At 51.5% G+C, this 19,744-nt stretch overlaps 8 protein-coding genes across 8 annotated transcripts; 5 read left to right on the top strand and 3 right to left on the bottom strand.

Annotated features, from left to right (window-relative positions):
* Nucleotides 1-506: 506 nt before the first annotated feature.
* Aspvir_006064 (putative POT peptide transporter) lies at nucleotides 507-2,710 on the top strand (the record flags this gene model as incomplete). Its single annotated transcript, XM_043269272.1, has 12 exons — nucleotides 507-687; nucleotides 738-793; nucleotides 844-968; nucleotides 1,017-1,127; nucleotides 1,179-1,325; nucleotides 1,375-1,414; nucleotides 1,460-1,559; nucleotides 1,608-1,791; nucleotides 1,897-1,988; nucleotides 2,037-2,082; nucleotides 2,130-2,251; nucleotides 2,301-2,710. 12 exons carry the CDS (start codon nucleotides 507-509, stop codon nucleotides 2,708-2,710), a joined length of 1,614 nt encoding a protein of 537 aa, XP_043125207.1.
* Nucleotides 2,711-3,343: 633 nt separating this feature from the next.
* Aspvir_006063 (MBL fold metallo-hydrolase) lies at nucleotides 3,344-4,147 on the top strand (the record flags this gene model as incomplete). The annotated part of the gene is made up of 1 exon (XM_043269271.1): nucleotides 3,344-4,147. One exon carries the CDS (start codon nucleotides 3,344-3,346, stop codon nucleotides 4,145-4,147), a length of 804 nt encoding a protein of 267 aa, XP_043125206.1.
* A 267-nt stretch (nucleotides 4,148-4,414) lies between these two features.
* On the bottom strand, nucleotides 4,415-5,829 carry Aspvir_006062 (putative toxin biosynthesis protein; the record flags this gene model as incomplete). Its single annotated transcript, XM_043269270.1, has 4 exons — nucleotides 4,415-5,237; nucleotides 5,283-5,391; nucleotides 5,444-5,582; nucleotides 5,635-5,829. The coding sequence occupies 4 exons, from the start codon at nucleotides 5,827-5,829 to the stop codon at nucleotides 4,415-4,417; spliced, it is 1,266 nt and encodes a 421-aa protein (XP_043125205.1).
* A 965-nt stretch (nucleotides 5,830-6,794) lies between these two features.
* Nucleotides 6,795-7,685, top strand: Aspvir_006061 (uncharacterized protein; the record flags this gene model as incomplete). Its single annotated transcript, XM_043269269.1, has 1 exon — nucleotides 6,795-7,685. One exon carries the CDS (start codon nucleotides 6,795-6,797, stop codon nucleotides 7,683-7,685), a length of 891 nt encoding a protein of 296 aa, XP_043125204.1.
* Nucleotides 7,686-8,097: 412 nt separating this feature from the next.
* Aspvir_006060 (putative AMP-binding enzyme) lies at nucleotides 8,098-9,876 on the top strand (the record flags this gene model as incomplete). The annotated part of the gene is made up of 5 exons (XM_043269268.1): nucleotides 8,098-8,412; nucleotides 8,459-8,723; nucleotides 8,774-8,910; nucleotides 8,960-9,116; nucleotides 9,179-9,876. 5 exons carry the CDS (start codon nucleotides 8,098-8,100, stop codon nucleotides 9,874-9,876), a joined length of 1,572 nt encoding a protein of 523 aa, XP_043125203.1.
* Nucleotides 9,877-9,999: 123 nt separating this feature from the next.
* Aspvir_006059 (uncharacterized protein) lies at nucleotides 10,000-10,332 on the bottom strand (the record flags this gene model as incomplete). The annotated part of the gene is made up of 1 exon (XM_043269267.1): nucleotides 10,000-10,332. One exon carries the CDS (start codon nucleotides 10,330-10,332, stop codon nucleotides 10,000-10,002), a length of 333 nt encoding a protein of 110 aa, XP_043125202.1.
* A 570-nt stretch (nucleotides 10,333-10,902) lies between these two features.
* Aspvir_006058 (type I polyketide synthase) lies at nucleotides 10,903-17,728 on the bottom strand (the record flags this gene model as incomplete). The annotated part of the gene is made up of 3 exons (XM_043269266.1): nucleotides 10,903-12,054; nucleotides 12,113-16,976; nucleotides 17,034-17,728. 3 exons carry the CDS (start codon nucleotides 17,726-17,728, stop codon nucleotides 10,903-10,905), a joined length of 6,711 nt encoding a protein of 2,236 aa, XP_043125201.1.
* Nucleotides 17,729-18,328: 600 nt separating this feature from the next.
* Nucleotides 18,329-19,295, top strand: Aspvir_006057 (uncharacterized protein; the record flags this gene model as incomplete). Its single annotated transcript, XM_043269265.1, has 5 exons — nucleotides 18,329-18,370; nucleotides 18,422-18,440; nucleotides 18,507-18,590; nucleotides 18,643-19,077; nucleotides 19,129-19,295. The coding sequence occupies 5 exons, from the start codon at nucleotides 18,329-18,331 to the stop codon at nucleotides 19,293-19,295; spliced, it is 747 nt and encodes a 248-aa protein (XP_043125200.1).
* Between the last annotated feature and the right edge of the window lie 449 nt (nucleotides 19,296-19,744).

Raw genomic sequence — 19,744 nt, 5'->3', positions numbered from 1 at the left:
GGGATTCGCAGCTTACAGTAGTGGGCCTATGGACATCAACATACGCGGCAAGAATCCCGGTGGATGCGGCATGGATTCTGTCTGGCAATAAGGTTGATACCAGCTTGAAAAAGCACAACATGAGGCAATGATTCAATACAATCTATCTTTCATCGTCATAGGAGAAGTGGCCGGCACTATGGACCACGCAGCTCTACTCTCGCCACGACTTACGTGGGCAGTAACAGGAGATCTACGGTTCAATCAAGGCATCGACTCAAAGTCGACAAATACAGGTCCATTGGATTATCAGATATGTCCTTGCACTGAGATCGTCCATCGATTGCGAATCCATTCCTCGGGCCAAGAAGATCTCCATATGCCATCATGCACTGTTTCACGTAGATCTCATCGACTATATATATCGAGCATATGCCTGGACTATATTGAACATATGTCCCCAAGGTGGGCTTCTTGACAGGTTTGTGCATCGGTGTAAAGAAGTTGGTAGCTAAGCATATGAAACAATGGCGTTGTCTTGCGCCATAAAGGCAGCCGATTCATTTGAATGCGAGCATGTGGAGATATCAGAGCCTGAGAGGAGAAACCTTCGGCGAGTCTGCGATGACATTTCACCGGACATTTTCCTCGTGGCTGTAGTGGAGTTGGCTGAGCGTTTTACATATCGTTCCATCACAGCGCCAATGCGTGAGTTCTATCAACTGTGCTCTCGGCGAGGATATTGCTGACAGGCACAGAAAATTACATACAGCATGGTCGTGAAGATGTACTCCACCACGGCACCCTGGGATTGGTACTCATGATAGCCTCGCTCCCTCTCTATAAATAAGCTGACAGAAGCAGGGCCAAAAAGTGGCAACTGGGATTAGTTACTTCTTTGTGGGATGGTGCTACCTGGCGCCGATTTTCGGGGCTGTTGTTGCAGACACCTACCTAGGTCGATTCAAGACCATTTTGCTAGGGACAGGGTACGTTCCCTTCTACTTCTCTTCTCGAATACAGCTAAACGTGTATAGACTCTCCATGTGCGGCGTCTTGGTTTTGTTCATCACGTCGCTACCTCCAAGTCTCGAGCATGGAGGGGGTTTACCAGGGTCAATGCTTGCATTGATATTGATTGGACTGGGGTATGGCTTTGCAATGGAACTTGAGATGTACCACGTATGCTAATGGATCAGATGCGGCGGTATCAAAAGCAATGTCGGCCCCTTGATTGCCGAACAGTACTCGATGCGCACAGAACGCGTAAAGACACTGCAGAGTGGAGAGAAAGTCATTGTCGATCCCAATGTAACAGTTCAGACGGTCTATGCACGATACTACTGGTGAGTCTCAAATATTATAAAGGCCTGACAGATACTGATATACTCCAAGGATCATAAATATTGGAGCTCTCTCTATCATTCCCGCGTCGGTTCGTGCATCTCTCGCTCCGTAAGGTCATTGCTAACGATAGTAGTGGCTGGAGCTCAAGGTCGACTTCTGGGCAGCCTTTATGATGCCTCTCTGTCTGTGGCTATTGGCCATTGTCGCACTAGCAGCTGGCCGTAAGAAATATGGTAGGTGAAGGTGCCTTTCCCTTGCAGAAAGTGACTAAATCATGGTAGTGGTCCAGCAACCGCATGGCTCGGCCGTTACCAAAGCCATTCGGGTGTTGTGGATTAGCCTGAAGAACAATGGCAACATGGATGCAGCAAGGCCCTTCGCAGTGAAGACCACTGGTGTAGTTGTATGCTGGGATGACATGTTTGTGGATGAGTTGAAACGAGCACTTGTTGCCTGCCGGGTGTTGTAAGTTCAGTCGAAACCTAACCAGCCTAGCATTGCTAACGTTATGCCAGTCTGCTATAGTATGTTCACGCTCTCCTCGGCACATATGGCATGCTAACTTTGTAGCCCCATTTTCTGGTTATGCAATGGCCAGGCCAACAACAACCTCGTCAGTCAGGCGTCGTCTCTCAAGACATACGGGATGCCGCATGATATGAGTACGCCTCACCCCAGCTTGTTATTCGAGCGACTTCTAACATTTATAGTGGGACTATTCAACCCTCTGACCATTCTGATTGCCGTCCCTCTATTGTATGTTACTCTGCTTCATTCGACATCATGCAATACTGACAAATCAGTGAATGTCTCATCAACCCTGCCCTCCGACGGTTCCAGATCCCTTTCAAACCCATAAGTCGTATGACTACCGGATTCGTCGCCATAGCTTTTGCCATTGCCATCGCTGCTGTCATCCAACAATGTACGCATCTCCTCAAGCCCTTGAAGAACTTTCTAATATCAGACTGCAGTAATATATCTATCACCACCGTCTCATGTTAGCATCCTCCTCCAGATCCCAGTCTACTCACTCATAGGGCTCTCCGAGTTCTTCGCCAGTCTGTCAGGGATGGAATACGCCTACACCAAAGCCCCAAGATCAATGCGGAGTATCGTCTCCGCCCTCTTTCTTCTTACGTGCACGATCGGTTCAACGGTGGGAACCGCCCTGTCGCCTGTATCGGTTGATCCAAAAGTGCTGGTGGAGTATGCCTCTCTCAGCGTAACCATGTTTGCCACAGCTGTCTTGTTCTACATTTGCTTCCGCAAATACAACCGGACGGAGGAAAGCATGAACATGATCGGGGAGACAGGCAAGGACGGATCGAGGAAATCATCAGTGGAGGATATGCATGATTTGTGTCAGCTGGAAAAGCAGTGATGTTAATATATAGCCGATGAAGAACACTCATGCGTGCACAACTCTATCTATTTTGTCAAATAGGCTTAATTTATCCAAACGTGGACATCGGCTCGGGGAGCCATCGCCGTGGGCCGTCAGGTCAAGGACAAAGCTCATAGTAGGGGCTTGGTAAGCCATCAATGGCTATGACGAAGTATATAAAATGGGCTAAACCATATTTGCTGATCTATCTACATCGTGAACAGTCCTGGTGGAGCAGAACGGCAGAAGAGAAGCTTTTCCGGACCTTTTGCTCCGCTGTTCTTGGCGAATATTATATCCCTTTTAGGAAATGCACCGTCGTCATTTTTCTCAGCCGATAGTCGCGAAGGATTCCCTCATGAGTTTCTAAGCATTACTACGCCATATTCAGATCGGTATTCTGTGTCTTTCCATGCCGACGAAATTTGCGGGCATATTTGTCAGAATGAATAATTCAATCTGGCTTCTGGGACAAACATCTCACTCGGCACGGGTATAAATACACTTCGGACCCCCTCACTGCCAGCGAAACATTAAAACATCATAACCATCACTGTTTCGTTTAAACTCCCTGGATCTTTTATATCCTTTGACTCCTCTAACAATCCGATCTCCTATTAATCCTTCACAATGGCTCCCAAACTCAATGCGACCCACATCGGGACGGCTACTGCCATCCTCGACATCGACGGGGTCAACATGCTCACCGATCCCTTCTTCTCTCCCGCTGGCTCCTCTTGGCCCGTCACAGAGACAATAAAGCTGCAAGTGAGCGACGATCCTGCTCTCCGTCTCCATCAACTCCCCGTCATCGATGCCGTCCTCCTAAGCCACGAAGACCACATTGACAACCTCGATGAGCTGGGTCGCCGTCTGCTAGACGGACGCCGCGTCTTCACCACCGTCGACGGAGCCAAGAACCTTTCTCCTCGCCCCGGCGTCCACGGTCTCAAGCCCTGGGAGACGATCGACACAGTCATCGCCGGAAAGAAGTTCCAAATCATCGGCACACCCACCCAGCACCTCCCCGGAGACGAATGCACTGGCTTTATCATTACCAACGAGGGATTCGGACGCGGCCTCGACGGTCTTCCCAATGCGATCTGGTTCTCCGGTGACACCGTGTACATCGAGGACCTGAAGAAGATCGGAGAGCAGTACCATGTCCTCGCTGCCATCATGAACTTGGGCAACGCCTACGGACCCAAGGACAAGACCGATCCCAGCAAAGGCGTCTGCCAGATTACCATGGACGGTAAATCGGCCGTGAGGTTGTTCCGCGAAATCAAAGCTGATGTTCTGGTTCCCATGCACTACGAGTCCTGGGGCCACTTTACGCAGTTTGGAAAGGAGCTTCGGAAGGACTTTGAGGACGAGGGTATCATTGATAAGGTGTGCTGGTTGACACCTGGAAAGGCTGTTTCGGTTCTATAGAGCTTTGATGTTGTATACCTGGATGTGTCATATAGCGGAGTTGAGGGGTCTGTTGAGGCGTCTGTATAGCGAAAGCGTAGTTGTGGTGTGGTCTGTATATATGCATATGAAACTGACATAATGCTCGATTTTATACCAGAGTGTGCTATCTGATGGCAACGACGTGGATGAGATTTATAACAGCAAACCTAGTAATATGATTGATACATCGAGCTACTCAAAGGTATCGCAAGATCAAAGGATATATACCTTCAAAGATGACAGAAGTTAGAGCTTCCCCTTGGCGACACCCCCACGGGACCCTATTACCACCTTAGCCACCCGGATACTGGCCTCGGAATTCCTGAGCATCTCCGGGTCTGACTTCTTGCTCTGGTACGTTCGCCAGAACTCTTCCTCCTTGAGATATCGCGCAAACCACTTCTCTATCCAGGCTGCCGCGACCTCTGCACACCAGCCCACTTCTTCAAAGACAACCAGATGTGTCGCTTTCGGTGAAACCGCCTTGTCCACCATCCCCTTAGCCACGCCTCCACTTCCACCAATGCCTGTCCCTGTGGCTCGTAGCTTAGAATCTTGAGCAACTGGCGGAGAAAGCCAGCTCCGACCACCAAATACCCATAATACACTTGGCCGCACAAAGGGCAGATTCCGAAAAGCCGCCCAAGCTTCTGGGCGGGAGAATGGAGCAGGGCGCTCAAGGACTGGATCCCAGTCGGGAAGCAGGAGGTCATTCAGCCCCGCTGATTCGGGTTCGAGATTGGGAATGGTGTAAGCCCAGGCCTCTTGATGCTTGCTGGTCGTGAGTGTGACGGCTGTTGAGGGAATATTGGGGTCGTTCTTGGGATTGTAGAGCGCCGTCGGCACAGGCCGCAGACCGAAGTGAAGGTAGCGGTCCATGACGCGGGGATCTAGCCTGGTGAATCCTCTCCGGAGCTGCATTTCGGCTTTTTCTCGCGAAGGCCATAGGTCTCGACGCAGCACTGCCGTAATCGCCGGGTTCGGGCCCCCGAATGGCTCCCCGAAGATGACGGGCTCGTAGAGGATCAGCGTTGAGAGAAGACGAGGATGAATGATGGATAACCTGATGCTGCAGGTTGTCAGCGATGATCATTGAAGCACGCAGATAACTTACAGGTGTGCGCATCCCATACTATGAGCGACTCCGATAATAGGACGAGGAATATCGTCGCGGAAGTGGTTGACCATATGCAACAAATCGCGGGCATGATCATGCCATGGTGCTGCTCGTCATCAGATTCCTATCCGACTAGAATGGCATCAAGTGAATCATACTATTATCCCCCTGGACATGTTCGTTCAGAACACCACTTGCCCCTTGATTCGAGATATCAGCGATCCAAATGCCACGCAGCGGAATTGATCGCTTGTTCAGTTGGGCGTAGAGATCCTCCCACAGCGGTTCATATGCCTCCTATCTGGAATTAGACAGGTACGTAGCAAATCCCGGCACAGAATGAGTTCACCTTTGGAAATCCATTTCCATGCGCCCCGATGATTGTTACGGCGTTTTCTGGGATAGGCTCTGTCTGATCGAGCGGAATATATTGCTTGATCGCAAGCTTTAAAGCAGCTTCCTGACGCCCTTTTAGGGCATGTGGATGTTCCCGGATGTGCTGTCCGGGGATGATGTGCTCAACAATCCTGAAAGGGAACGTCATTGTAAAGCAGAATGTCCATTCTGGCTACGTACAGATTGCAGAGTCAGGCGGGAGATTATGAATTTAAATGGGGATCTCCATGGGGTAGTGCTGTTGGACGCCTGATGTCAGCACTATCCTGGCACTAAGCAGGGGGCTAATATACAGATCGGCGGGGTACGGATACAGTGTTTTCGCTTCAACACCTTGGCCAATGCTTGTAGGATATGATGACGCTTTACATGAGCAAGTTGCGCAGTAAAAGGTTACGATTTCCAACAGTGGAGGCGACAGCATATTCCATGCTGACGTCATTTACCCAGTGAAGCTGGGCCCAAGCTATTTTCCTTACCTGGAGGGTATTGTGTTGTATGTAAGCGTCGTATTTAAGGACAATCTTTATAATGTGACAGCTTCATTCTCAGAATTGTGGCAGGGGCTCAAGATAGGATGTAGACCAAAGTCAACATACAGAGTGGTCCAGGGCGCGGGGCACTTTGCGAATCCTCTCCACTAAACTGATGATTTTTATCTAAAATGGCTCCTTATTTACATGAAGAATGTTCTGCTGATAGGGTGAATGTATGAATTAGCCCAACCACGGAACTTCTGGGCTTTCTATTGACTTACAGTAGGTGATGGTGGAAAGAAAGCCTCTAGTGCCTCGATAGCTAGGAGGGAATGCTAATTTGACACCGGTAATCAAGGGACGACATTCATGTTGCCTCGAGGCGTCCCTTCCCCTCCATTGAATGCAACCCATCACATGCAGTTCTTGTGATCGCCGCGGGTTTGCCCTTGTCCGTGCAGCTTGAAGACAAATTAGAGAAATCAGCCAATGAGACCCGACACGCATGATTTCCATGCATATTGACAACCAGGGTCCTGACTGGACTGGCTTACGGCGGCGGTGAGCAGCAGCTATCCTTCTCTTCACATCCCATAACCCTGCTTCAGCCCCTTGACTCTACACCTTATTCGCCATCATGACCAAGGACTCATCCAAGTCTTGCATCGCATGTGGTTGGACGTCCAAGCTACAAGAGCAGTGCTCTTATTCGAGTCATGTCAAACTTTTCTATGGTGCCGACAGACGGGGTGTGTGGTCGATCGGGTCTGATGTGATCTTGAAAGAACGCCCCGACGAAGGTCCCAGAACCGAAGTGAAAACACTGGAGTACCTTGTATCCAACCCGAATGTCAATATCCCAGCTCCACGGGTTTTACGTGACTGGGTCGATGGGAATGGGCGATACTTTGTACTTCTGGAACGGATGCACGGCCAGACACTCGAGCAGGCCTGGCCGTCATTATCAAAATCCCAGAAAACGGCCATAGCAGATCAGGTTGTTGAAGTTCGCAAGCAGCTACGGTCCCTCACATCAGAAGCTATACAGAATGTTGACCAAAGCCCTTGTTACCCGGCGCTACTTTTTTCTGATTGCGAGTCCCAGGGACCTTTCCACTCCGACCTCGAACTCTGGGATGCTATAAGCCTTACCCTTCACAGTCCGCCCACAAAGCAATTCCCTCAAAAGGCCTTGGAGAATTTGAGGAAACGTATGCCTCGATGTGGGCCCTACGTCCTCACTCACTGCGATCTCAATGTGGGCAATATCATGGTTGAGGATGGACAACTGGTCGGAATCCTAGATTGGGAATATGCCGCCTATTATCCTATATGGTATGAATATGTTTCAGCCTCTTGGGCATGGACTGAGGAGGATGCTGAGTGGAAAAAGCTGCTACAAGAACGCTTGGCTGCACACGGCGATGGACACGAGGACGCAAAGAATTTCTGGATGGATCTGCGCCATTTGAGAAAGTACCCGAATTTGGATGACAAGGGCCGAGAAGCTTTGCAAAGATTGTCCTAGAATTCATACCATCTTCTGTTGGCGTAGTTTCTTTTCCTTTTGGCTCGAGAACGTCCCGCATGCATGCACCCCTGCAGTGAGGAATATCCGATATCAGCACTGAGGGCATTCAAGCACAGGCCGGTGGCTACGAGAGGTAGAGTCCTTTGGCCCCTCATTCATGTCAATGCATAGATACTGCAGGCTGCAGCATAAATTTCGATCATGTCAGAGAGCGCTGATCCAGCTTCCGAATATCCGTAGTGGGACTCAACGACCAGTCTTATCTGCATTTCTATACAGCTCTAGTCGCAACCCCGCGCCGATCCCTGTCTGGTTTCGTATATATATAGTATCTGATTCGAGCACCACCCAGTTACAAATTCGATGAGTCCCTCAACAGCTCACAGTTCACTTCTCAAGATTAGCGACCATGACTAAAGTAGCTACATTTCCACTGCCCGGCATAAAACATGGCAATCGTATTCTGGTGGCGACGATTGAACAACGAGCGAAGAACGATCCAGACAGCTCCTGGGTGTCGGCGCCTATAGACAACAACGATCTCTCTCGAGGATACAAAGAGATCACGTTCGCAGAGTTCAACAACGCAGTCGACCATGCTGTTCACTGGTTGAAGCAGAATCTCCCTGCGGCCGACGAGCCATTCCAATCGTTCGCCTATGCGGGCCCTAAGGACCTTCGCTATCCCATCCTTGCTGCTGCGGCTGGAAAGCTGCAGAAAGTGGTCAGTATAGCCAGTTCGGCATAATAGTCTTCGCTGATTCATGCAGATGGTGCTCCCATCGCCGCTGATTCCGCCTGTAGCGCAGCGTTTGATTCTGAGCAAGACACAATGTCAGGTTTATATCAGACCGTCCAGCATGGCGCAGGTAGTCGGTGCCATTTTGGAGGATGCACCCAATGTCCAACAGATTACTGCTCCTGAACTCGAGAGCCTCCTACAAGAGTCTCCTGCTGAGCCTTATGTATACCCCAAGGCCTGGGAGGAAGGAAAGAATGATCCTTGGCTGGTAGTTCATACCTCTGGCACGACAGGTTAGTTAATCCCGAAGCACCATTGGGGGTATTCATGACTGAACAGGCAGGATATCCCAAACCAATTACCTATACTCACCAGATGATGGCCGCCTTTGATGTGGCTGCATCTCTGCCGGACATTGATGCATTCATGCTGCACCACGCTCCTGGGAGACGTTGGTACACACCTCTACCGTCTTTGCACGTATGTACCTATCTCTCGTACAACTTGTTCCTCTACTGACCATCCAAAGTTGGTAGGAATGACGATGATTCTCTCCATGACCACATATGCTCACGGAACCCTGGTCACCGGCCCCCCTACGCCTCCCTCCGCTGATACCGTCGTCGATATCTTCAAACACGGACATGTCGACAGCGCACTACTGACCCCAGCTCTCATCGACAAATGTGCCTAAACGACCGAGCCCTCTCTGCACTGAGGAGCCTCAGGTTGGTCAGTTATGGAGGAGCTCCTCTCTCGCGAAAGTCCGGCGACCTTCTCGCACCCCACGTCCAGCTCGTTCCCGCCATCGGAACCACCGAATCGGGCGGCTACTTCACCAAGTTCCGTCGTGACGAGAAGGACTGGGATTACATTGAATTCCAGAAACACGCCGGGGCGGTCTTCGAGCCCCGTTCGGGAGACCTCCACGAGCTTGTTTTTGTTCGTCTGCCGGAATGTAAAATGCAGCAGGTCTTCCTCCTCTATCCGGACATCGACCGATTCGAGACGAAGGATCTGTGGGTTGAGCATCCCACGCGCAAAGGGCTGTGGAAGATTGTCGGGCGCATGGACGACTATCTTCCTCTGAGTCATGGGGATGGGATTTATGCTGCGTCGCTAGAGCCGGAGATAGAACAACATTCGCAGGTGAAAGCGGCGCTGATAGGGGGTCACGGACGGCCACTGCCGGTGCTTCTGGTCGAACTGCATGACGAGAGTGAAGTGGCAAGTGACGCTGGTCGACAGGCGATGATCAAAAGTCTACAGCCCTATATTGACAAAGTAAACGAGCACTGCCATGACTGCGTGAAGCTGAGTCCTGAGCGTCTGATCTTCGCCAGTGGAGGCAAGGCCTTCATTCGGACGGTCAAGGGTAGTGTGGCACGGATGCCGAGTCTGGAGCTTTACAAAGAGGAAATCTCTGCATTATTCGAGAATAACTAGCTGTAAGAAGATTGGCTAAGATTAATAGATGAATTCTGCAATGAATATCTAAGACCTGACCGCAGCATCATCCTCTTTTGGGTCCAGGTTATAGTTAGATCGTACAACAAGAGGACAACTCGGTCAATTCGGATCGTTCCATCTCCTTAGATAATCCTCCCCACGCTCCGCCGTTCTCTTCCTCACTTTTTCTCTCTCCTCCTCCGGCAGTGGAGGCGGCAACAGACTTTTGTCGGGGTTAAACCACTGTTCCCGTGGAACAAGGGTCCCATCAACACCACGAAATATGTCCTCGGCCTCTTGGCTGAACGGCACCGGCATACGATCAAGGAAGGCTTTGATCAGGCCTGGACGAAGACCAATGGCATCGATTACGTCTCGGTCTGCAGTTAGGTAGCGGAGTACACCGTCCGCGCCTAGCGAGGTGATTCCCATGGGGTCAAGGGCCTGGCGCATGTCCCGTTGGATTTGACTCAGTTCTTGCTGGTCGGGGGTATAGTCCTCCCCACGCCGTATGCATTTGCTCTGTTCAACGCTGCGGTTCGGGAGCGTTCGTTTGGTCCTGTGTTGGGTGCATCTTGCGAAGTGCGTTCAATGTGGTATGGTATATGGAAGAAAGGGAAGATAAAGCTTGGCAGTCGCGGTATAACAAATTATAAATCTAACTAATTAATAGGAAATCAAGAAGCCCACTATTTTTAAGTCTATAATGACTGATTCTTTAAGCTATAACTACATATTGTGCTTACAGCATAGGGGCAAAGAGGAAATTTACATTATTATAATTAATGCCTGGGTTTTAGGGCCTTATAATGTTATACTATGCAATAAGATTCATAAACTTATTAAAGAAGAAGAGAACCCTCTCTTTGAATTTGAGCCTAGGTTGGACGGTTTAAGAGAGTACAACGGAGTGTGAGTTGATCGAGTTGATCTAGAGATACGGGCGTTATGAAACGGCAATGACTGAATATTGGGTTCATTTATAAATTGCGATATCAGACACAAGTGACCGTTCCTAGGCATCTACGAAGGGGAAAATCCACCCGTCGAGTTGTTAAGGATGATTCCCGCCAAAGCCATCAGCGAGCCAGCTGAAAGCAATTCCAGAACCTGGACATTGGAGTGCGTCTCACGAGCAATCCAGTTGCGGATCTCAATGGCAACCAATGAGTCCACACCAAGTGACGCAATGCTGGTTTCGGGGTTTAATTCCTCCAGTGGCATTACGAGTACCTGCGCCAACTTGGCTGCCAGAGCCTCATAGCAGATAACCTGAGCTTTCATCTTGCTAGTAGCATTGGCAAGTTGCACTTTCAATGGAAGAGACAGCATATCGTGTCCCGTACTGTTGCCATACTTCTCCTTCGCTGCCTCGTATAGAGAGCAAAACTTGCTGTCCTGCGCCCAGAAGTGGTCCAGACGAGCGCCGAGGCCAAGACCAGTGATGGACTGCCCCGAGCACGATTGCGACAAGACCCCTGTGACAGCGGCTGCAAGAAGCGCTAGTACCTGTGCTTCTTCCATGCCGTCCGTGCCAATGTTCCTCAGCACTTCTTTGTGGCGTTTGCTGCCGACTTCCGCGAGGTAGCCGACGTCCCGGACAGCTGTCAAGTCGATTGATGTTCCGGGGAGACCTTGAGACCGGCGGTATTCCATGAAGCCGTCAAGGAAGACGTTGGCGGCAGCGTAGGCGGCTTGTCCGCGGTTCCCGATGATGCCGGCGACGGAGGAAAGCGCGACGAAGAAGTCGAGGGGTGAATCGTGCAGTACGTGGTGCAGGTTCCAGGCTCCCTCGACTTTGCAGGATGCGACGGCTTGGAAGTCGTCGAGAGTCATGTTCTCGAAGAGCATGTCGCGGAGGACCATGGCGCCGTGCACGACACCGCGGACTGGTGGAAGACCCTTTAACTCTTGGTTGATGAGGTTGTCGACAGATTCCATACTGCTTACGTCGCAGGGCTTGACGCTGATGGCCGTGCCATGGGCGGCGAGCTCATCGATTAGATCTTGGATCTTGTTATTGATGGATGCGCTGCGGGACACGAGCACGATATTACGCGCGCCCTTGGACGACATCCATCTAGCTATGCTCCGGCCTAGACCACCAGTGCCACCGATCAGGAGGTATGATGCGTCGGCCTTAAGGACGGAGGAGCCAAGCTTGGCTGCCACGGCCTGGAAGGGATGAGCTAGAGCTTACATCTTGTTGCGGAATTTATGGTCTTGATCTTACCTTAACCTCGTCATCTTTGTGAGGAACAACGACGATCTTACCCATCGCCTTGCCAGTCTGCAGAGTTCGGAAGGCCGTCTCGAGCTCCGAGATACGGTAAGTAGACAGAGGCAGAATGGGTGTAAGAGTGCCCTTGGACATGAGCAGGTAGACATTGTCGAGCAGACGTCTCATCAGTCTGGGCTTGTACTGAGCAATCTTGGTCAAGTCGACAGAAGCGAAGCTGACATTGTTCTCGAATTGCAGCATGTCCAGGCGGGTGTTCTTTGTGATATCAGCCTTGCCTATCTCAATAAACCGTCCGAATGGCGCAAGAGTCTCCCAGGTCTCGCGGAGGAGATCACCAGCCAGAGAGTTAACCACAACATCGACACCCCGGCCGTTGGTGGCGCGCTTGATACCACGGCCAAACGAAGGGTCACGGGAGTAGAAGATGTGGTCCTCGGGGAGACCATACTCCGTCATAAGAAAGGTCTTCTTCTCCACGCTGCCGACAGTCACAAATAGTTCGGCACCGATCATCTGCGCCATCTTGATTGCTGCTTGGCCGACACCCCCTGCACCGGCGTGGATTAGAACACGCTCGCCGGCTTCGAGGTGCCCGAGATCAACGAGAGCGTAGTAGGCTGTGCAAAATACCACTGGTACAGTGGCAGCCACCTGGAACGGCATGTTCTCGGGTATGGGGGCCGCACTTGTAGCCCGGGACCGTGCGTAGGTGGAATACGCACCTTCGGACAAGGCCATAACTCGCTGGCCGACCGTGAAACTAGTGACGTTCTTGCCGATAGAAGAGACTACACCACTGCACTCAATACCGATCYATGGCTGAGCGAGCTGGCCCATTGTGACAACGATATCTTTGAAATTGAGACCAGTTGCCTTGACTTCAATCTCGATCTCGTCGTCGCCCAGCGTACCGACATTATCATCTGTAAAGTAAAGCGTATCGAGAGAACCCGGGCTAGCAATCTCAAGCTTGAGACGGCGGCCCGGCTGGTAGAATGGCTGAATTGAGGTGGTTTTCTCATGGGTCTCTTTATGAACGAATGAATTGGCAACGGTATCGTTCATGACACGAGGAACAAGAAGCTCCGAGCCGCAAGCGCGGAATTCAAGTTCCTTGCAGGACTTCTCGCCATCTACCAGCCACAGGGCGTTCATAGCAGCTAAGATAGCAGGGTTTGGCTCCTCAATATTCTTGGCTTCGAGTCCTAATGTGGCAATCCTGCCATAGCCCTCAGAACGCAGACTGCGGGTGAGACCAACGATCATCTGGGCATCAGGGCTGTCCGAATGGTAAACCCAGAGCAGGTGGGAAGCATTGAGTAGGGTCTTCTTGACGTTATCGAAGATGTCGACGGTAAGGTCTCGCAGAGACGTGATGTCTGTTTGAAGGACAACAACATGCTTCTTACAGCAGTCGATTTCCCCCAAAGTGTGAATTGATGGTTTCCAATTGGCAGTCTCGGTGGAGATGGCCTCGCTCAACTTGTTAGCACTGCCGTCGGGCTTGCCATACTGCATGATCAACAGCTCTTTGATGTGAATGCCATTGACACCATCGACGATTCCATTGCCATTAATGTGCCCCTTTTCCCCCTGAGCTATGTGGTCGCTAGCATGGCCATTGGTAAGTTCACCATTGGCGACGCATCCATCGGTGAGCTCTCCATTGGCAGTGTGGCCCTTGGTAAGGTCCATAGCGTGACCGTTCATATAACCGATAGGCTCCTCGCGTTCTTCTCCAAAAATAGCCTTAGCGTCGGCCAGAGGTTGCCATTCCATTTTGTAGCACAGGTCGGCGACGTTTTCACCGCCGTCGGCATTGGAATCCTTCACGGGAGTCATAATGACATCCTCCATGTTAATCAGGACCTCAGTGGAATCTTGGGAAGTCAACCACAGGTCAAACTTAGTGGGCTGGGGAGTAGGCAGACTGGGCCCACCAACACACCAGGCTTTAACAAAGTCCCCGGGGGTAGTAGGAAGGTTGGCGCTGATAATCAGGTTCCTGATCATGGTAGGCATGTAAAGAGTCTCGAGCTCCATGCGACCTTTACCCAGAATGGGCCAGACAAGGTGCAGCAGCGCATCCAGAAAGACGGGGTGGATGCTAAGGGGGGCTTCATACTCCTTATACATGGCCTTTTTGGTGTCACGGAGGTACAGGTCTGCACGTGAATGGTGCGGGTCAGAGAAGCAGTTGTCCAAGCCCTGAAAGCATGCTCCGTAGCCGGCTCCGACCTCGGAAAGAACCCGGTACATGTTCTGTATATCTACCTTATAGGTAGCGGCAGTCATCACCTTCTTCGTCTGAACAATCATGTGCTTCAGCTCGGTCTCGGCGACGTTGGAGACTGTGGTCTGCTGCTTCTCATTGGTGCGGACCCGAACCAGTCCCGTGCAGTGCTCAGCCCAGGCGCGCTTGGTGTTCCATGAGCAGATGCGAAACTCATCCCAGATATCGGAATTGCCACGGGTACCCTCAGGGTATGGCCGGAGGGTGATGACTGTCTCTGTGTCGACATCATCGGTCAACACGAGAGCTGCACCCACTTTCACCTCACGGAACTCGAATTGGGAGACTGTCGCCTCGCGCTGCTCCGCGCGTCTCTTTGCTGCTTCGATGGCCATAGCCAAGTAGCCAGCCATTGGATACACAGTCATACCCTGCATCTTGTGCTCCCGAAGCCAGGGCACATCGTCAAGGCGGACAATGTTGCGCCATGTAGGCTCCAAGTCATTCGAGTACAGAGCCATGGTTCCCAGAATATCGTTGCGCTTGCCGTCCCTGTGGCAGTGCTTATCGGCAATGCGGGACTGATGCCGATAACGGGTTCCATGTTGCCAGGGGTAGCGGGGCAAGTCACGCAAGAAGGATCGGTTCTTAGCCTTGCTGTTGGGGAAGTTGATCTCGGTCATATTGAGGACCGCGCCGCGCACATACGCTGCTCCAGCCACTTCCAGAAGGGACTGCGAAGGCTCTGAATTGCGAACGACCGTGGGAGCGTAGCCGACCTTGGCGGCGGGAGGGCCAATGCCCTTCAGAGTGTCCAGGATAGGACCCTTCAGGGCAGAGTGCGGGCCGAGCTCAACGAGCATGTTTGGCCGCGACTCGTCGTCGGCACACATCTTACCAAGCGCATCAGCGAACAAGACGGTAGAAGTCAGGTTCTGCACCCAGTAGGCAGGACCCAGATCGGCCGGCTCAGCGATCCCACCAGTGACTGACGAGAAAAAGGTGGCTATTCCGGCAGTCGCAGGCTTGATAGCTTCGATGGCCTTGAGATAAGCTTCAGCCACATTCACCATATGATTGGAGTGGTAAGCCACGTCGACCTTGAGACGCCGGTTAAAGATCAATTTCTCCTTCAGAACAGCCTCTAGCTCGGAGATGGCATCAGCATCCCCAGAGACCGTAACACTAGAGGGGCTGTTCACGCAAGCAATTGTAGCATACGCCTTGAGACCCTTCAGCATTGGCTTGGTCTCCTCTGGGCTGGTACCAATGGCGATCATGGTTCCACGCAGATCAGGGTAGGTACTCTTCAGGAGGGAAGCCATTTGACCACGGTAGTAAGCAAGCCCCATGGCAGCTTCCAGATCATAGATTCCGGCAGCATAGGCGGCACCAATCTCACCGGAGCTGTGGCCCACGACGGCATCCGGCTGAATCCCCCAAGAGCGGAGAAGGTCAGTTAGAGCAAGTTGGAGAGCAGTGCAGGCTGGCTGGCTGAGGTGCGGCGAGTTGATGTCGGATTCAGCAGTCTCCTTCCCGAGTTCCTCCAGAAGAGAGAACTGCGCGCCGAGATCTCTCAAGCACTGGTCCGCTTGGACCATGGTGGACGCAAAAACCGGGTACTCGTCCATAAGCGGGATACCCATTTGAGGCCATTGCGCACCCTGTCCGGTGAAGACCCATGAGATCTTGGGAGCTTCCAGCACTCGAGCCGGATTGACGTTCAGCTGAGCGAGGCGCATACCAAGCTCATCTAGTGACGTGGCAGTGACAGCAACACGGTATGCAAGCTGTGACATCCTGTTTCCAGTACTGTAGCAGAAGTTTCCGAACAGCGAGTTCTCAAAAACCTCGGGATGTCGTTCAAAGTAGACACCGAAATCATGGATCCTGGTCTTTAGGGAGTCCTTATCGCTGGCCGAGATCAAGAACAGCCGGCGCTTGGGATCACCATCTGACTCCGCATCATCTTTCCGTGCACCGGATGGAGGCGGCCTCTCAAGCACAACATGGGCGTTGGTGCCTCCAAAACCGTAGTTGGAGACACTGACATATTTCTTGCCCCGAGGGAAAGGCCGTGTGGAGGTGACCACTTTCATGTTCCATTCGTGCAGAGGAATATGAGGGTTTGGCTTTTTGAAGTTGCAATTTGGCAGCAGGAGCCCTTTCTCGAGAATCATGGCAGCTTTAATGATGGATACAACACCACTGGCGCCCTCTAGATGGCCAACATTGGACTTGACAGATCCAATGCAGAGAGGGTTCCTAGGGGTGCGATCTCTTCCCAGAGCCCGTTGCACGGCACGCGCTTCAATGGGGTCACCAGTCTTGGTTCCAGTGCCGTGCATCTCAACATAGCCACAATCCTCCGGCTTCAAATAGACGTCCTTATACACGCGCTTAATCAATTCTTCCTGCGCCTTCCCGTTCGGCAATGTAATACCCTTTGTCTTTCCGTCTTGGTTGACACCCGAATTAGCAATTACGGCTCGAATAGGATCTTTATCGCGCAAAGCAGCACCGAGCGGCTTAAGAAGAACCACGCCAGCACCCTCGCCTCGTGCAAAACCGGATGTGGCTCTCTCGTCGAAAGAATATGTTTTGCCCTCGTCGTTGAACAACCTGGAGTGGTGTCAGAAGGTGGCTCCTTGCTCCACAGAAGACGACTGGAGAACTCACTGTGACATCGACATAGAAACAAAGGAATCGGGAAGAATATTTAATCTGCATCCGCCAACCAGCGCCTCGCTGGACTCGCCACTCCGCAAGCTCTGCATGGCATAATGAAGGGCAACCAGGGATGACGAGCACGCGGTGTCCACGGTGAAACTGGGTCCAGAAAAGTCAAAGTAATAGGAGATTCGGTTGGATTGGAGAGCAGGAGCATTTCCCGTGGCCTGGAATGGGGGGGTAGTTTCGATATCGCGCACATTATTGAGCTCGTAGTCGGCAAAGTTGCCGCCGACAAAGACACCGACGTTACGACCCGCGAGAGATTCTTTGGGAATGCCCGCACTCTCCAAGGCTTCGTAGGAGGTCTCCAGCAGCAGGCGCTGCTGGGGGTCCATGGAAACAGCTTCCTGGACGCTGACATTGAAGAATGGGGCGTCGAACCTGAAAACATCTTCGTCTAGAAAGTAACCACCGGCAGGATTGAAGGTGCCGGGCTTGGACGGATTGGGATGGTGGTAGGCCCCGTGAGAGAAGCGTTCTTTGGGGACGGAGCGCCAGCCGCTCCGGGCCCGAGTACACAAGGACCACAAATCATTGGGTGAGGTGACCTGTCCAGATAATCGACACGCATATCCAATGATTGCAATTGGTTCCGGTAGAGGAACCCCGTTGGAAGGTGTGTCGTCCGGTAAAACTGCCATTGATGCCATGGAAGAAGAGAGAAACGGGGTGAAGTTGAAGTTACATATGTGGTCCACAGAATGAAGGCCAACACCATTATAAGTTACACCTTACACGGCACCAGCGGAAACTAAGCACTCTTCATAGCGTGTTTTAGTATTCTCGCGCTTATCTCGGGAGTGATTGACGTCGGGTCTGGTCATTGCCTAGCGCGCATTGTGAGTTCGGAGACACAGCACGAGTCCACGACCACCCAAGACCGATACACTTTTGCCAAAGTCCATAGCTGCTCGGAATAGTTGGCTGCTCCAATGCCGATCCCGATGATCGCGGCTCTTCGCAGACATCGACTGCCCGAGTATCCAATAGTTTGGATACGGCCGCGTGATATTATTGCAATCGAGCTTGGTTGACCATGTTCCATCCAAAAGGGGGCTTGCGAGCTCCCACCGGCTTTGTTCGGCTATGGACAGCTCGTGTCGATCGGATCGATCACGGCAGAGTTGGAGAGAACCAACGGAAAAGGCAAGGGAAGATGGTCTTCGCTTCTAAATCCTTGCGAGTGCCCATGTTTTTCCTTTGATTCTCAGGCAGGATTTGACTCATGCCACTCGTCCAGAATGCGGTTTCTGTGTCTTCACGGGGCCATCAATAACGTGGACGTAAGTATACCGTTCTCAGTACGGAAGGATTTCACACGCTAATTGCGACAGATTATGATGCTTCAACTAGGTACTCTTCTGTTCACTATGGTGATGTTCTGATAGAAGACAGCCTCTCTAATCAACATCATTCCAGCACCACTGCAAAAACACCTTGAGTGCGACAACGCTGCTTCATTTCACTATGTAAATGGACTAGTGTCTGTCACGCCTCCAAGCGGTATTTGCCCCGTGAGACTTTCGATTAGGCTGATCTAATTCATTGCGTTTAGGATTCGACAGGTATTTCGGCATCGGTCCGCATTACCGCTGGCTTGATGATGGTGGTATAGCGGAGGAGTCTCTCATCAGTCGCGTTCGCCATATACCCTTGGGTGATAGCCCGGAAGACGTGATGAGAGGTCTGATTGGCGGAAGAAAAACCATTATACTCAACTACAAGGAAGTAATGGACTACCTGTACAATGAACTAGAGAAAGACTCCGAGATCGAAGGTCTAATTGGGTACAGCGAGGGCGCTGGAATTGCAGCAACATTCATCTTGGAGGAACAGCAGAGAGAAAAGGACGGGGGTGGCTCTCGCCGTATCAAGTGCGCCATGTTTGTCAACGGATGGCCGCCAGTTTCCCGAGATAGAGGCGTTGTCCTTTCGGACGAGGTAGAGGACATGATTGATATCCCTACCCTGCACGTCATTGGCTCAGATGGTCAGTCGCGGCATTGCGGTACTTTGCTTTGACAATCACTAATCTATATAGATCCTTTCAAGCATGGTTCTTGTGCTCTTTATAATATCTGTGATCCTGACCTCGCAGAGATTTTTGACACTGGCAAGGGCCACACTATGCCACGCTCAGGTCAAACAATCACCGAGCTAGGCGACGCGGTGCGAGATTTGATTGGGAAAACGAAGTGCTCAGAGTAAATACGTGTTTGCATGATCAGTCTGACCAGGCTTCGTGTATCATACTAGAGAGGCAATGCACGTTTTTCATTACCGGACCAGGCCTGCAAGGTTCTCCTCTGGCAGTCGCATACCTTTAGTGTCCACTGAGCTAGACAAGAACTGGGAAACGCTGGCTAGTCGTCACATTGATTGGTCGTAGAAACGACGTGCTGGAAACTACCGGTGACTTTTACCTTTCCTAGTCCTGGTCATCACAATCACAACATACCTATTTAGTTCAATAGTCTGCTGATATCCTGATTGTTCACACGTATACTGGAGGTTCGGCTGGCGCGGGTTTTTCAGCCATTTGGTCCCGTCCAATTCTGCACGCTATTGTCCCGCTTTTCTGACTTTTGGGTTTGTGATAATGGTGCCTAACCTAGGGAATCACACCGGCTGCGGTTTCTCTCCCCCAATTAAACCGT

This window comes from Aspergillus viridinutans, assembly GCF_018404265.1.
Source record: "Aspergillus viridinutans IFM 47045 DNA, scaffold_4, whole genome shotgun sequence".
Taxonomy (NCBI): Eukaryota; Fungi; Ascomycota; class Eurotiomycetes; order Eurotiales; family Aspergillaceae; genus Aspergillus; species Aspergillus viridinutans.
This window is presented reverse-complemented; position numbering and strand designations above follow the sequence as displayed.